This window comes from Haliotis rufescens, unplaced genomic scaffold (genome assembly GCF_023055435.1).
Source record: "Haliotis rufescens isolate VD_foot unplaced genomic scaffold, xgHalRufe1.0.p SCAF_6, whole genome shotgun sequence".
In the NCBI taxonomy this organism is placed as follows: Eukaryota; Metazoa; Mollusca; class Gastropoda; order Lepetellida; family Haliotidae; genus Haliotis; species Haliotis rufescens.
Genome location: NW_025964334.1, coordinates 18689089 through 18706700, shown reverse-complemented (window position 1 = coordinate 18706700; position 17612 = coordinate 18689089). Strand labels below are relative to the sequence as shown.

General features: G+C 38.2%; 1 protein-coding gene across 6 annotated transcripts in view; it reads right to left on the bottom strand.

Annotated features, from left to right (window-relative positions):
• The window catches only part of LOC124111293 (rho GTPase-activating protein 39-like), a 212975-nt gene that overhangs the window by 102627 nt on the left and 92736 nt on the right, over window positions 1-17612 (bottom strand). For 3 of the 6 annotated variants that reach the window (XM_046470946.2, XM_046470948.2, XM_046470950.2), the window contains exon 1: window positions 6468-8031. The exons of 2 other annotated variants lie outside the window; for them this stretch is intronic. In XM_046470946.2, the coding sequence (XP_046326902.1) occupies window positions 6468-6877 (410 nt within the window). In that variant the 5' untranslated portion in view covers window positions 6878-8031. Of the gene's footprint in view, window positions 1-6467; window positions 8033-17612 lie in introns of those variants that run through there. One more of the 6 variants, XM_046470949.2, reaches the window with a different exon arrangement.

Here is a 17612-nt window from a genome sequence, read left to right as displayed (position 1 = left end):
TGAGTTTGTTTTAGTGTGTGGACTTTATGCATCCTAAAGATGCACATTACTGTATTTGACGTAATAAGTGCCCAGGGCACTCTAAAAATTAGAAATAGGGGGCTCTTATCAGAATATTATTTTGGTAGGGGAAAAATAAATTGAAAGATAAATTTCGGGGTTTATGCTGACAGCCTGAAATGTTTAAGTACGACAGATATATTTTTCCAGAATTTAATTGCCAATAATAATGTGTGCATATAACACATGAGTGTGTATTATACGCGAATAAATAAGTCTTGTGTACATTGATCAGTCGGAAGGGGTGCTAATTGGGATTGTTCACTAGCCAATATATTAGCAAATATCGCCATGGGAGCTTATCAGAGCAGGGCGCTTATTACGTCGAATACAGTATTAACTATTATCTATGTCATCCTGGCACAATGAAAACAGATCTTCATTTTAGTTGGCTACTATGATAATCAAAGGGCACTGACGACATGTTCTGACCAGAAATACCCAGGGGTAGGACCCTGACGACGCCAAGTGCAGCGGTAGACACCAACAGTTTCAGTCCACTAGTCCTTATAATGATAGCATATAGCAAAACCTTTATAAATGTCAAAATTCTACTAGTCCTTAGGATACCTTTGCTATTGGGCAGTTTGGCAAGGACTATAGGACTAGTGCCAATATCTAACTGCTGTGTTAAAGCAGTTACATGTCACAGGTTTTATTCCCAATAAGGTGCCTTCAAGTCGCCAAGCTGCCTTTGTTTGTTTGTTGTCTAATGCCACACTCAGCAATATTCCAGTTATATGACAGCGGTCTGTAAATAATTAAGTCTGGACCAGACAATCCAGGGATTGACATCATGAGCATCAATCCACGTAATTGGGATACGATGACATGCATCAACCAAGACAGCGACCTGACCACCTGATCCGTATAGTCACCTCTTATGACCAGCACGGGTTGCCACGGATCTGTATTCCTACCTGGAATGCCCACGGGTGTGAGACTGCTGTATTTCTGCGCAAAATGGCAACCAACTATTCCCACGCCCATCATCAGATCTTGTTTCTTAAACAAACTGTGATTCACATCCACTGCGAATAGCCTGGAGATATCAGTTACTGTTTCCGAATCACAAAAATGAATAACAATGACGAATTATTGCAAGCATGTACTCTGAGAGTGTACAGCGGTAATACTTAAAACACTCGAATACCGGGACACACACAGTGCCATACTATATGAACAGACAAAATATATAATGGTGAACTGTTTTCCCTATTATGAAAGCATATCCAGGCCTAATCCTTTGCTGCACAAATTGAAAGTACACCTGTGTTTCCTCATCAGACAGATTTTTAATGCTAAATGGTAAATACAATGCAAAACCAATTATATGAGGCTTAAAACATTACTTCATGTAAGAAAAAGGGCAGTAATGTACATAACACTACAGAGTCTTCAGTGTTGTAGAGTTTCAAAGTACTAACAAGTTAGACACGAGAACACACATTTCCAGATGTGTATGCATCATAATCATATGGAAGGCTAAAGGTCATTGAAGGAAGCCTTTACTGGTTAAAAGGTAAATACAGTGATGATTTGATGGATTGGGCAAATAATGGCCAACGTTGAAGGATCTTAATTGTTTCAAGGGTATCAAAATCTGAAAGGGAGTGGATTGGCAAGTTTTGACAAAATACAGCCTTAACCTTTTTGTGATTCACTGATTTTTAGTCAAAGATAACCTTTATTTGGAAACTGTACCCAAAAAATACACATGTACGACCTGGAAACATTGCCCTTGCACTTGTAAGATAAACTGCCCCAAAGCTACCATAAAAACTGCCTTACAGCAGACCTCGGTGAAATTCTTGTCAAGGTGAAAACTTGTGTTAGTCATAGATGATGTTGTTTCACACATTGTCAATATCCAAGCCCAAACACCCATAACTACAGACTCATTGGTCTTTTAAAGTCAGTGATAGAAGTAAGTCACATTAACAGCATCCCACTGGCAAAAAGTAATTTTGTGCATAAAGCACTAAAGCCGACAGACATATCGCATCGCCTTGTAGGACTCGTAAATATGAAGATGCTATCACCAAAATTTGAATCTTAAAAGCCGATCTCTCCTAGACAGCGTTAGAAATTGGCACTAGTCCTTTAGTCCTTACCAAACTGCCCAATAGTAAAGGTATCCTAAGGACTAGTAGAAATTGGCCCATTTTAAGGGTTTTGCTATATGTTATCATTATAAGGACTAGTGGACAAAAACTGTTAGTTTCTAACCCTGCTAGATATGCACCAGTTTTTTAGGTACACCTTTCAAATTATCAGAGAGAATAACACACAATGCTCTGCTATGATTTACCCTCGAGGCAATGATTTCAATTTATTATCAATAACCTGGCATTATAGATTGACTTCCTGGAAGCTCAGGACTTGCACCTGGAGACTTGGATGAGGTTACCAAACTGAGAAAATACACAAGCACCTTGGTGAGTCAGCGGTGGCTGTTCACATGGCAAGCATATGAGATGATATTCTTTGTTTATGATAGATGCATATTTTGTAAACTTTGCCACAAGCAGGGTTCATGTATAGCACAAATATGTGTAGCTTTCACATGTTGGGGTACTTGGGTTTAATCCTCCAGAAAAACTGCATTAAACATATATGTGATTATTAATTCCACACTGACCAGCTGTCTTGAGGGGAGTGGTCTGTTTAAATTTGATCAAATTACATTGAAAGGATAAATTTGTGAAGCACAGTTTGGTATTTCCAGAATACATGAACATTCAAAATATTGATATTTATAAGTTATTTAATATCTACAACTGGCATAACAACTATTTGTTATCAAAATGTATTTCTAAATATAGATTCCATACTCCATACTGTTCGTCTGACAACTATTAACATTAAACTATGAACTATATACCAAACCAACAAACATCAACCCAAAAAACACATCTCAACATTTAGCCATCAACAAATACTCTGAAAAACCAAAATAAATAAGGGGGCCAGCATTTGCAGTTTTAATCAAAACAAAAACATTTTCTTTCCAGCTGGTATCTTGTTGGCTAGACGGTGTGAAAACTGAATCGGGTGAAAACACAGGTATCTGATAAAAAGAAAATAAATCAGCTTCGGTGAGTAGAGTGATGGGACTGGCGTATTCCACTGATTCAATTAACAAGAGTTTCGACCTGGGATAGAAGGGGTCAGAGAAGACGGCCCAGGTTTACACCTGGAAACTGGGGCGCCTTGGGCAGATACTGGTTGCCTCGGAATGTCTTCAGAATGCCATGAGTTTTGAACCATGCTGTGTACAAGGCCACCCAGGTCTGATAATGTAGGTCTGATGGACTGTATCACATCATGAGATCTTTATATCAGAACTTTGGGTGTTAGGTGTAGGTTGGTCGGGCATTACCTGCAGATTTGCCACAGCTATCTACGATGACACTCTCAGAGTTAAAAGTGTTTGGAAAACCACAAATCCGAAACAAAATGAAACTGGATTCAAAATTCTGACCAAACTTTAAAACCATAATTCTTATGTTTCAAGATTCAAGTTATTTTATTGTACAAAACATCTCAAGTAAGTGGTAGATTACAGAATCTATACTACAAATATAACATATTTGATATTTGAAAGCTACATATGTTGCCACTAGCGTGGTAATTGAATGCCAAGCAGTGTTTTCCCTTTCAAAACAGATAATCCTTTCCCTGTCTTCATCCTGCTTATTAAAAGATGATATATGACTGAAAAATCTGGCAAGGCCGTGCTTGAAGCTTCATACAAATCTTCAGGTTGGATCCACGCGCATGGAAACTAAATCCCTTTCATTAGCTTCATTCTCCTCTCTATTTCATAACAAATCTCTAGGATTACACCTAAAACCATGCTAATTTATCATGAACAAGTTGTTCCATAAACATCACTCAATTGTGTCATCAGTCTGGTACTGTTTTCCACGCCACTACCTCTAGTGTTTATAACAAGACCTCAGCTGTGGCCTCAGTAGATACAAACATATTAGGGCAATTAGGAAACAGGAGCCTAGCCAAACAAACCATCGCGTCTACTAGGCATCTCCGACAGTCTCAACCAGCGGCTCCATCACTGATAGACAGTCAGCTAGGCATCTCAGTCTCAACCATTGGCTCCACGACTGACAGACATAGGTAAAAGTATCCTCACATACCAACAAACATGTCATGTGACCTATATACATGTTCACTGATATATGAAGCTCATCAACATTGCAAACTGCTGAGGTAATGGCAAGATTTGGTAAGGTTAATTATCTCATTTGGAAGGGTGTTTGTATTTCCATGAAGTTGGGTTCCGCTCAATAGCAATCCCGTTGAAATGACTACCATTTCCTGTCTTCTGTATTGATTTTGAATAAATGAATAGACAACACAGACAAATGCTGAGAAGGCACTTTTAGGATATTGTTCATGTGACTTCTATAAATATATCGTGATGTAATTTCCATAATACATAATAAGCAAGGGAAAATGAAATTGACAACCCTTGTAAAATTCAATTTTTTCATGTTCATATTTTTGTAAATATGGAGGAATTGAGAAATCTAAAGACAAATTGGAATTTTTACTGTGCTTTGTTGCAGATTTGGGGCAGAATATCGGCCTCTGAGCAGGTCTAGATAAATCTCTGAATAGTGATGCGAAATGCTTGCCACCCATACCCAGCTTCAGCAACAGTCAAGGGTTCAGAAGGCTGTACCGTCCCTTCTTCACTGTATAAGAAGATAATAAACCATCAGACAATTACCTCCATGCACAAACACCTCTGCATATATTAACCATATGGTAAGAATAATCTGTTCCAGACCCGTGGTATGTAGAAAACCTTTGCCCATCTCTATTCTTCCTCAACCTACCACCTCAACAAGCAACGTCCTGACATTTCCATGTTCATTAATTTACCTGTTGCCGACAAAAGCAGGTGAGAACCTTTGCCCGGCTTACTTTCCCTCTCCCACACCTGAGGGTCGTTAGACGATTCCCTTACAAGATTACTCATAAGGGAAACATCATCTCTGTGACAAGTTATTTCAACAAAAGCTTCCAAATGTGAAACAACAACACTGTAAGTCTCTGTAAGAAAAGGTGCTGGCATGATACTGTTCCCCTAAAGACAGTCTACATTCATTAGGTTGAACCACTGTGGTCTTCAGAGGAAGCCTTCAAGCAACCTAAGCATAACCAAAACATTTACATTTACCTGAAGGCACCGATGTATGACTGCAGATGAAGAAGGATTATTGAGATAAAGCTTTCAAGGAGTCGGGGAATTTTGCCTCAAGTTACTACACATTTGTGAGATATAAATGACTCTTCAGATGAGAATTTCTCATTTTAAACAATGAGTTTGAGCCAGATTTTTGTTGTATAAGAACACAATTGGCTTTGCGTGGATGTTAGGTTTTTGCTTTTAAAAGACATCATTGAATTGACTGCTTGCTTATATTTCCAAGGTTCCTTTCATGATAAACCTTCCAGGTCGAGACCCTACAAGAATGAGTCTTTGGTCTTCAGATCTGACAAAGTAGCTTACGTTTTTAGAAACAAGAAAGTTGTTTTGTTTTAAGCTCCACACAGTGGTGTTTGCCCCTCAAAACTCTCAACTGGGATTTTAACAGGAAGTAGCATGTGTTGTGGAGAGTAGGACAAAATGCTCCAAGATGAGATGAAAGATGGTTTATTATGCAACAACACATGTTTCGCTCTCTAAACATCTCACGTAACAACCTCCCACACAAAAACTAGCAAAGTTGGCAAGGAGTTCAGAACAAATCTAAGTTTTATTCAGGATGGCAGATATTTGTATCCTTACATGAAATGAGGCAAATACATCTTCCTATTTGGTTTTACTCCTAGTTCATAATGACATGCAGCAGTGAGGGTATACTGCTCAAAGTTTGATAGGGATCCTGAGATAGGAAGCTGTCCTGGCTCATAAATGACATATATTTGTTTAATTTTTGTTTAACACTACACTCATTATATTCAAGCTATATAACGATGGCCTGTAAATAATCATATCTGGATCAGACAATCCTGTGATTGACACTGTGAATACCAATCTACATTGTCAGGATATTATGACAAGCAACTGCCTTCAATCTATCAGTTTGATGTATGACTGAATAACCACATGTTTTCCCCTGTTGTTTCGGTGTTGATTGTTCTGCTACAGAAAATATGAATACAATTTGGATGCAATATAATAACGTATACTCATATCCAAGAACCAAACATTATTCTTGGAATGTCTTCCGATCAATAAGGCAATAGGTCTGAATACATCCCTCTTCAATATCAAAGACATGTGCTTCAGGGTTTACCTAACATTTGCATCCTATTTCAGACATTCCTTCATCACTTGCCCAAACATTTACATCATTCTGATAAATTCCTACCTGACAATATCTCGGAGATCGGCTGGATCCAGTGGACGAGACGACTTCGCTGGCACGCCATAACTAGGCTGGCCAGGACGGTTATTATTTGGCTTTTGCAACCCACTGGCTGGCAACCTTTGATAACCATTATTTGGGTAAATCTCTTTCGGGAAAGTAGTATCTTTCAGATTGGTGTCATCTTTAGGAAATGCAAGTTCATCCAAAGCATGGCCTGCGAATCCTTCGTGGGAGTACAAGTTGCTCTGACATGAAATTGTCTGGTACCCTGGGTTGGGGAACTTGTTGCTGGGGCACATATTACCCTTGTATTCATTGCTTTGGTACTGGTAGTTGTAGTTCATGGTTTGCGACCCGTACATGTTGGTCTGCGATGAATACATGTAGGTCATGTACACCTGCCGAGACATGGTGGCGATCTGGAAACAGCTGACTCGGCTCCTTAACACTTAGCGCCAGATGGAAGGGATATTTTCAATACCATTGTTCTAACAGAGAATCCTTTGAGGATATTTTAATATTTAGCAGACAATGCATATTTTGGCCTCCAAATGCTAACCTTCTTCAGATGGTACTTTCCAGTTCCTTCTCACCAATTATATATATATTGATGCAGATCTTAATGTTTTCATTTAATCTCAGGCAACATCAAAAACAAATCTCTAAAATATTTTTGACAAAATTTCATATCATTCACTTTAAATCAAAACATTGAAAACCTTGATTTTTCTGAAAGTCTGAAGATAGTAAACAAGTTTTTCAAGAAGTGTATGTATCCCACACACACAGGTATCTAGCTGTGGTGTAACAATGACGAGAAATCGCAGGTAAGTTTCTATCTAAATGTCATGAGGGAAGAAAAGGTGTACAGAAAAGTATCCCGTAGAGACACTGATCTCTCAGTAACAGCTGAGCTACTTGATTCTCATATCATGAACTTATCCAGTGTCGCCCAAAAGGTTAGTCAGTTCAATCTTCCAGAGGACCAGGATGTTGGTGCTTTTTCTTCTTCGTGACCTGGCCACAGAATGTTCAGATTATCCCAATCATGGTTCCCGATTGTGGAATGATGGTACAAACAGAATAATGTTGATATTCGTCTTGTCTCTTGGTTAAATAATCAAATCAGACAGTTCACAGATGCGCAAATTCAAGTTCAGAAATAATTGATGAAATTGTTCCTCATAAGATCGAAGGATGCTGATGTACAAGCAGTGAATGAGTCAATAAAAATGGAACAAATACCTGAAGCAGTTCTCCTGTCTCAATTACACAGAGACACAAAATCTTTACAACATCCTCAAATGAAAAAAATCACAATCAAACTGTCACATGAAATGTTAGCTGACAATTTGAAGCCACCAGTTCCGTACGTCAATGAAAAGTCAAGTTCAAATCTTCACAGCTCCCACTTGAGACAGACACAATTAATCCACAGGATCATGGAAGGGACTCATCTAGCATATACAAGCCTACAGGATAATATACATGTGCACACACAGCGAGGAAGTGGGCATGTTTCCTCATCTACAGCCTACAGAGAAGTGAGGCGTCTGCTCCGCTGCCGTCTGCCTGCTGGCGTCTGCTCGCAGCCACTGGGAAACTGTATCATTAGCAGACGGGCACTAAACTTGCCTGCAGTTAGTCTGTCACTGGTGGCCAGTAGCTGGTCTGCCAGGTCTGCTGTTAGTAGGGTCTGTTTTTTCTGAGGTCTGTTGTAAATACAGACCAGCAGGTCTGTCAGTGGTCTGCAGCACTGAGGGGCTGGTGTGACTTGCCTCTCAGTCTCTCAGTATGCGGCAGTGTCTGGTGGTGAATTATCTTAAAATATCCACATACTAAAGAGCTTCATACCTCTGAAGTTCAATAATTCGATAAAATGATGGAAATGAGATTCTATTCTTGTAACCAGAGCCCAAGCACAGTTCTGATTAATAACACTGGATTCAAGTCTCTTGAAGACCCATCAAGAAGTGAAATTGTTGGAAGGAAGCAATAATAGGTGGAAAGTTTTACCAACTTTTCTGGTCAATTGTATTGATGAATATCTTGTAGTCTGCACTCCCAAAATAACCCCAAGTCGGTTTCACATATATATGAAGTTACTTTACCGAATTTACTGAGGATTTACTTCAAATAATGAATCATTTGAAGGATTTAAATGTGGAAGATATAATTCTCTAATCAACAGAGAGATAATGAAGGGTTGAGCAAACCTATGGAAAATTCAATGGGGAACATCCATTTTTTGGAGTCATCACGTGCCTTTCAGCAATATTCCAGCAATATCATCATAAACTGGGGACCCCTAGAATGGTCTTCACACATAAAAACCTATTAGGGAAATCATAATGTCCATATTTATAAAGCGCCAAATCCACACCCTAAAATCTGCTGAAAGTGCTGCATTATTACCCAGGTCAATGGATCAGTGAGCACTCAATTTTCATTCTCAGCTCCCTGGGGAGTATACAACCCAAGCTGCCTGTGAAGCATAAGAAGGTTAACAGTCAGCATCTCACCCTACCATGAATCCATACCGTACATAACCTCTTTCAGGACAAAATGGGGGGTGGGGGGGTGTGCCACAGGTGGGCCAGTCGTCTGAGGTGCCGTGATTCGTTGTGCAGAGTTGTGTCCCTTGGGCATGCCAGAAACCTATGATTGTGGGTTCAAATCTCGGTTCGCCCCAATTACTTTTCTAGGTTTATCAGCACCATACCCGTGCTCGTGGGTTTCACCGAAGTGGTAAACGTCTGAGACCTGCATCACTTCAGACTTTCCTCCCACATTAATCTGACACACTGCCATATAACTGGAAAAAGCGGTGTTACACCCAACTCACTCAGGACAAAATGTCCCTTTAACAAACTGCCTGCAAGAGCCATGACTTGGTACTTGCAATTACCAGACAAACTAGTGACTGATATAATGACCACCAACTGATGCCGTACTATGACCCTCGAACAACCAAGCCACCCCCCATCCCTTTTGTCGCCTCACCAAAAACCATAGGTTGATAGGGATGTATTCAAACCTGGAATCGAGGGGGCTACAAGATGTGGAACTTCTACGACAGTACACCTGGTCGTTAGTTACCTACAAGCGATGAATCAGCTCCTACATCTCCCATAGCTCCTACACCTTGTTTACCTGTGATAACAAGAAGTAAACACAGCTCCTATTTCAGTTACAGAAGCCCCATTGTCCTTCCCTATATCTCCCTGGAACACTCTCTGGAGGTGCATGTCTTATAACGGCTATGTGTTAACTTCAAGCGATGAGGGCTAAGTGAAAGTCAACAACTCTTAATCCTGACTTTTTAAAAAAAATCTTTTAAAATAAACATGCAAGGATATTTTTAACGGTTTGCCAGGAGCTTGCTTAAGTGTGACGAAGTTATAATGACGAAAGACATGAAATTCTCGTATAACTAAAGAGCAACCCATATTTTCTCCCACAATTAGCACACTGAGGATGACTCACTGTTCTTTCTCATCATCTTCATTAAATTTTTGCCCATATTTTTAAAATTATGTTTTTCAATTAAATTAATTTTAATATTGCCACATGAAAATCAAAACCAATAAATTTCTATTTCTTCCATAATTTAATTAAATGGATATTAGATTTTTGGTTTAATGTATTATGACATAACATTTAACCCTATGTTGTTCACAAAATAAAAAACTGAAAACGTTTCATAACAAATCACTATCAATCCTTACTGACAATGAAACTCCCATGAAAGCAATACCTAATCTCCTTATATTAAACATCAAAAGTAATAATCATCTTCACAACATTCATAACCATTATCCGTGGACTCAGCTTCGTCTTTTTTTTTCGGTTCTAGCATTAAAGGGACAGTACTTCGACATCCTGGCCCATTAGTTGCACATCATAATCGAGAAGATCTTAAACATAAAACCTACACGTGCCATACTGATGACGTCAAGAAGCTAAATGTGTATGCAGTTTGTTAGTTTTTTTCCTATTTATTATCAATTTTTCACTTTTCATATGCAAGCACAGAGCTAGGTCTAATCTGTCCTTGGAATCATTAAATGTCATCAGATGAAGATGGTCTTTACATGAAATATTTCCTATGAGGGCTACGACTCTGCGAGACTGTGTGGGTGGAAGGATAATGATGTCACCAGGGATGGTTTGTATCAGCCATCATAGACTGAAATATTTAATATACAATGATACGAGACTGTGGAGGAGTTGGATTAAATGATGCTATCAGCAACAGTCAGATGAATAATTGTAAAATTGCTCTGATAACACATGTTAACACAAATAAGCTTTATCTAAATAATAATAATAATAATAATAATAATAATAATGATGATGATGATGATGATTATGATAATAATAATAATAATAATAATAATAATAATAAAAAAAAATATAAAAAAATGATAATAATAATAATATTTTTAAAAAGTGACAAAACCCCTTCCATATGCATAACAAATCTCTGCTGAAACCAGAGTTGATTATACCATATCATAAGCATGTGTTTATGAATCACAATCAAATAGTGATGATACCTTGTGTTCACGTTAAGCAGAGCGTATCCTGCCACACCGGTAGCACCCGCCACAAACGCATGCAAAAACAAGTCAATTGTCCGCTTGAGAAAACATCTGGCACAGCAAATGGAATTGCATCAAACATCATTTTCATCACTGATGCGTCAAATTTGTCAACTATAGCCCATTAGGCTGAAATTATTGACTTAGGTCAAAGTCATGCAGATTACATGACACAATCAATGCAAAATGACAAAACTTGTAATTTGTGGGAGGACAAGCATAATTTCAGCATAGTTGCAGGTTCAAAATAGTAATAATTACACCAAAATCAAACATGCAAAAATCTTAACAATAACACCAAAATCATAACTATTACACCAAAAACATAACTATTACACCAAAATCGTAACTATTACACTAAATTCATAATTATTACACCAAAATTGAATCTATTATGCCAAAATCGTAACCATAACACCAAAATCGTAACAATTACACCAAAATCGCAACTAGCATGCCAAAATAGTAACAATTACACTAAAATTATAACTTTTATGCCAAAATCGTAACTATTACACCAAAAATGTAACTATTACACCAAAACGATAACAATTACACTAAAATTGTAACTATTATGCCAAAATCGTAATACTTACACCAACATCATTACTATTACACCAAAATTGTAACTATTATGCCAAAATCATAACTATCATGCCAAAATCATAACAATTACACTAAAATTGTAACTATTACACCAAATCTGTAACTATAATGCCAAAATCGTAACTATTACACCAAAATGTTTACTATGACACCAAAATCATAACAATTACACCAAAAATTGTAACTTTTATGCCAAAATCATAACTATTATGCCAAAACCATAATAATTACACCAAAATGGTAACAATTACACCCAAATCCTAACTATTATGCCAAAATTGTATAATGCTTGCATCTCTCCAAAAAACATGCATCTCTTGGTTCAAGGTCACTGTGACTTGCCAGCCTAAAACCTTGAAGTTCCTGATATTCTCTTGATGGGATGACAATAAGGTCTCTCCAGAAACCACAGAAATACACACAACCTTTCTCCAACTTTCAGCTCCATTAATTACCTATTGCATGTTTTATGGTGTATTCCTGTATCTGAATGTGTCATCAGCTTGTACACAGCAAACCACATCCAGAGAACACATCACATTCTGCAGCAGAAGCAATCTCTCCAACTTGTCTGATTATAGAACATGACACCTCCAAGTGCAGGACTTTTACAAACCCATAAAAAACTCCCTCTTACAGCTGGAACCAGCTAACATAAGCCATGAAATAATTTTACAATCAAATATTTACACTTATACAGTGTTAAAAAATTGAGCATGAATGTCAAGGTGTTCTTGTCATGGCCCCAGTGTAAGTTAAAGATTTCGGGTGTCCTTAGATTCAACACTACAGAAACAAACCTGAAGGATCCAAGAACCCTTATTACTCATTGATGAGTATTTTTTTTAAATTGGCTAGCATTGTGCACAACCACCAGTGGCTAAAGTAATGACGTAACTCCTGCTGGGGTATCATGCAGGAAGCAGAGGTACTGTAAGTCCCCATGATCCCCAGGGAGGTGGCCTAGCTTTGGTTACTGGTGGCCTATAGCCCGTGTTTTAAAACTGTATATATAATATTGTTACCGGTATGCTAAAATATGTTTCATGAATTGTTTCTAAATATAGTATGCTCAAATATGTTTTACAACTTGTTTTTAAACAAAACTTTGCATTAATGACAAAATTGTAAATATATTAACTTGGTCTCTTCACTATATGGCTGAGATAATGCTGATGCGACGTAAAATTTTAACTCACTCACTCACTATTAATTTGAACAAAATGAATAAATCAATGGTTGACCAAACAGACCAATGATCGCTATGCATGAGCCACAGGGACATCAAGTCTTTGACAGGCAGTTAGAAGCTGGAACAACAAGAAGATATGGGTTTACATTATGGAAGCATGTGACAACATCGGCAATGGCCAGATTTCACCAATCATCAGCATCCATTGAAAACACCAAGCATCGAGAAGATCGGAGGTAGAATAGGTCTTCAACAACCCATGCTTGCCGGAAGAGGTGACTTGGCTTGTCATAAGAGGTGACTAATGGGATTGGGTGGTCAGGCTTGCTGACTTAGATTATGCATGTCATTGTATCCCAATTGCATGGGCTGCATATAGCTGGAATATTGCTGAGTGCGGTGTTAAACAAGAAACAAACCAAACCAACCAATTGCATGGATCGATGATCATGATGTCATTCCCTGGATTGTCTAATCCAGACTCAATTATTTACATACTGCCATCATATAGCTAGAATATTGCTAAGTGTGGCGTTAAACAACAAACAAACAAAAAGAACAAGACAACATCCGACAGTGAATGATAGAGCCAGCACTGTCAGATATGTCACAACAGTCCTTCAAGAAATAAGTATCTGGACCAGAGTGATGAGAGCATGAACAATGATAAATCCCTTGGTCAGAATACACAGTCACCAAGTCATACATCAATGGACACAATGTCACTGAGATTGCCACAATTGTTACACAATGTAACTGAGACTGACACAATGCAACTGAGATTGACACAATGTAACTGAGATTGACACAATAAATTGACAAAATGTCACCAAGATTGACACAATGTAACTGAAACTGACACACTGTAACTGAGATTGACACAATGTAACTGAGACTGACACAATGTAACTGAGACTGACACAATGTAACTGAAACTGACACAATGTAACTGAAACTGACACACTGTTACTGAGATTGACACAATGTAACTGAGACTGACACAATGTAACTGAGACTGACACAATGTAACTGAAACTGACACACTGTAACTGAGACTGACACAATGTAACTGAGACTGACACAATGTAACTGAAACTGACACACTGTAACTGAGACTGACACAATGTAACTGAGACTGACACAATGTAACTGAGACTGACACACTGTAACTGAGACTGACACAATGAAACTGAGACTGACACAATGTAACCTGAGGATAAGGTTGGACACAATGTAAAGAAATCTTGTAAGATTCTTCAAACCTGTACTTGAAACAATTATCAGTATCATCACAAGAAAACAGACACATGGCATCAAAGAAATCTTTTTCTCACAAAGATTCACACAGCTGCCATGTCAATTAGTTGGTTTAATCAAAAACAAATGAAAAGATAAAAAATACTGCAACATTAACACCTCTAAAAGTTCTTACATGTAATTCTGCTTACAAACATCTAACTAGCAATCTTTCATTACAAAACACAAAAAATACGTAAAAACACAATCTAGAGCCCGAGACTGTTGGTTTTCCACAACCCTCCACGCTCCCTGCATGATCGTCAATCTTTTATGCCACAACCAATAGAAATTCTTGCATGTACACCAACCATTAAAGTCTCCATGGCTAATTTTCTTTGATCAGTGTTATCTAAAGAGGTATGATACGTGAAAAGTTCAGTCTTTCTGGCTCTAACACAGTTTGTTTGTCAGGTAAGCGGCAATGTGCTATGTTTCCGTGTATTTCCGTCCTTTCCAGTCACAGAGGAACTGGTTTAGGAGAGCAGTGATAGAGGGCCATGATAACCCGTGTATAATTGGTGGCCCCCTGGACGTGGAAAGGGGCGCTACACTTACAGGAGCACACCTAAAATAGTATCTATGTACAAAAGTCAAAATGGAGGCACACAGAAAGATAAATTGAACGTGGAATCCGGGACACTTGGTGGAAGAGAACAAGTCCCCACAGCTTGTGTGGTTGGCAGATGGCATGGATTTATAAATTCGTTTAAACATGTTTATTGAATTTTTCAACGAAGACAAGTAGGTATCAGTTTCACAGATAATGTGAGCAAGTTTGCTTATCAAGGTGTCGTTCTGACATTTTGGAAGAAAAACATCAGAAGGTCTAGATCTCACTCTGAGAATAATGCGATTTACACCTGGTCGTGTGTGTGTGTGTGTGCAGAGAGAGAGAGACACACACACACAGAGACAGAGAGAGACAGAGAGAGAGAGAAAGAGAGAGAGAGAAAGAGAGACAGAGAGAAAGACAGAGAGAGACAGAGAGACAGAGAGAGAGAGAGAGAGAGAGAGAGAGAGAGAGAGAGAGAGGGGGGGGGGGGGGGGGGGGGGGGGGGGGGGAAGCTTGCTTAAATTGTGGTCTCATAGACTTATTCTTACGAAATAGTAGCACATCCTCCCATTCACTTAAAATGTATTACCATACAGTGTACACAATTTTCCCTTAGAATCTGTCAAATATCACCATATTTTCCTATAGAATGTTTCAACTATCACCATATTTTCCCATTCGATGCACACACAAAATATCACCAAATTTAATCTTCTCACACATACAATGTCAAAAGAATATCACCATAATATCCCTTGACAAAAAAAACCCATCTAAGCTGACTGGTTCTACCAATGTTATGCTCCAACCTAGTCCTGCACCATGACCGTGGAATATATTTATATTAATAAAAAAAATAATCTAGAAATGCATACAAAAGCAAGTCTAGCCAGCTCAAGCTAGCTCTATCCACATCAGCATGGGGATTTTTTTATGATTTTTAGAGTCAAGAAGGATATTGTGTAATATAAGATTTCAGAGACTAAATGTTAGTCTAGCTCCAACCCAGCTTAACACAATCAGTAGACAGAACCCAGTCCATCACTAGTGGGATTTAGCAATTACCAAAATTTCAAGCAGACGCCAACTCTGGTAGCCATCAACATGTCCAGGAGTGGTCAAGTCTTGAATCTTAGATGACCACATCCCCTCCAGATGGACTTTACAGCCTCTTAGAGCTAACAGCTTCCTCCAAGTGCACTGGGTCGGAATGCATATCAGCATGGCCACTCTCCTTGTCCTAACAGGGGATGAAAGGCTCAGACATGGCCTACACAAGATGTCCATAAATATTACAGCTGTACCAACACAAGAGGTGGCTGATGGAGCAGTTATTAAATTAATGCTGGTCATATAATCAAATTACCCTTACCAGGTTTTGGGGCATAAAAAGAATCAAATGTATTTCAAGTTATTACAAGAATGATTTATTACAACAGGGATTCTTCCGATGTATCAACCACTCTGAGGGAACGTCTTCAAAATGTACGACTTTCAGTCAGGATTGTAGATCAAAGCCAGCCACATAAAAACAAATCCCCCTAATCCCATTCTGCTCTTATTACTGTTTCTTGAAAGATTTATTCAGGCTTTTCTCCGAGTGGTGTCTATCTCGGGGGAATTTCTGTGTCTTCTAATGCTATTATTAGCCTTCTTTTATGTACTCTTTCTTGAACACAATTAAAATGAGATGTTATATTTCTGACGTGTGTCCACACCGACCATGCACTTACACTATATTTGTCATATCTATGACGCTGTCCTAACAAATGCCAATGCAGCATGCTATTTCTGAATGCTGAATTTCCAAAAAGGGAAAGTAATTGAACATTAAGTCATTTTGCAAAGACAGATTAACTCTAGTAATATGCAAGAATCAGGTGTTCTTTAACTTATTTTGAGTAGTATTACCACATCATTAGACGTTTCTGTTCATAAAGAAATAAACACAAAACACCCTTATCAAAAGTTGAGCAATATACATAGGAAGAAGACCAAAGCGATCATATTCCCCATAAAAAAGAAATTCAAACCAAAATCAGCAGATCCTGAGATAGATACACGAGCACGTTGAGCGGGCTTAGACCACAGGACCAAGGGTGTGTAGCCGTCACTTCAGCCCAGTCCTGAAACTATTCTCAGGTAAGTGCACTAAGTGTTGGGCTGCAGAAGCCCTGAACAACATCATCCAGTGGGGAAACCATTTTGACACCCTGGTGCAGCATCTCCTAAATGTGATAACTCAAGATTTCAAACTTAATTCTATCTTCAACTCAAACTGCACCAAGTGTTATGGATCCGTGATAAGATAAGATTTACACAGATACCTTAACGCGCTGTTCCTCCTACACTGACACTGACAAAATGGAAGTTAACATCATTAACAAAATAAGTGTGGTTTTGATTACAAAAATCCATAAAAAGTGTTCTGCATATGTCAGCAATCCGTGTTTTTTTCATTCTTCAAATGTTTCCTTGTATCTTTACAGCTAATGCTTTTTCAGATATGTCAAAAATAACGAGTTAAATGTTGCTGCTGAAATGGTTTAAACTGAACTGAAGATGTGAAGCAAGTTTCTCATTTTAAAATAACATTACGAACAACCAAATTAACATGAAATGAAGCTCAAAGTTCAAACTTTGGGAATAGAGGTCAGGGTGTACTTGGCATAATTCTAAAGCTTATCATCAATATAGGTGATAATATTTAGTCAAATGTCTCAAAGTCAAAAGGAATCTTTTTAATTTCTAACTCTTCATATGAAAAGGGCAACATATTGGAAGAGAACAAACATATGTTCTCTTTACCCATATGAACTCGATCAGAGCAAACATCTGCTCTCTTTACCTGTATCAACCAACAATCATATTCTTATAACATATCAAATATC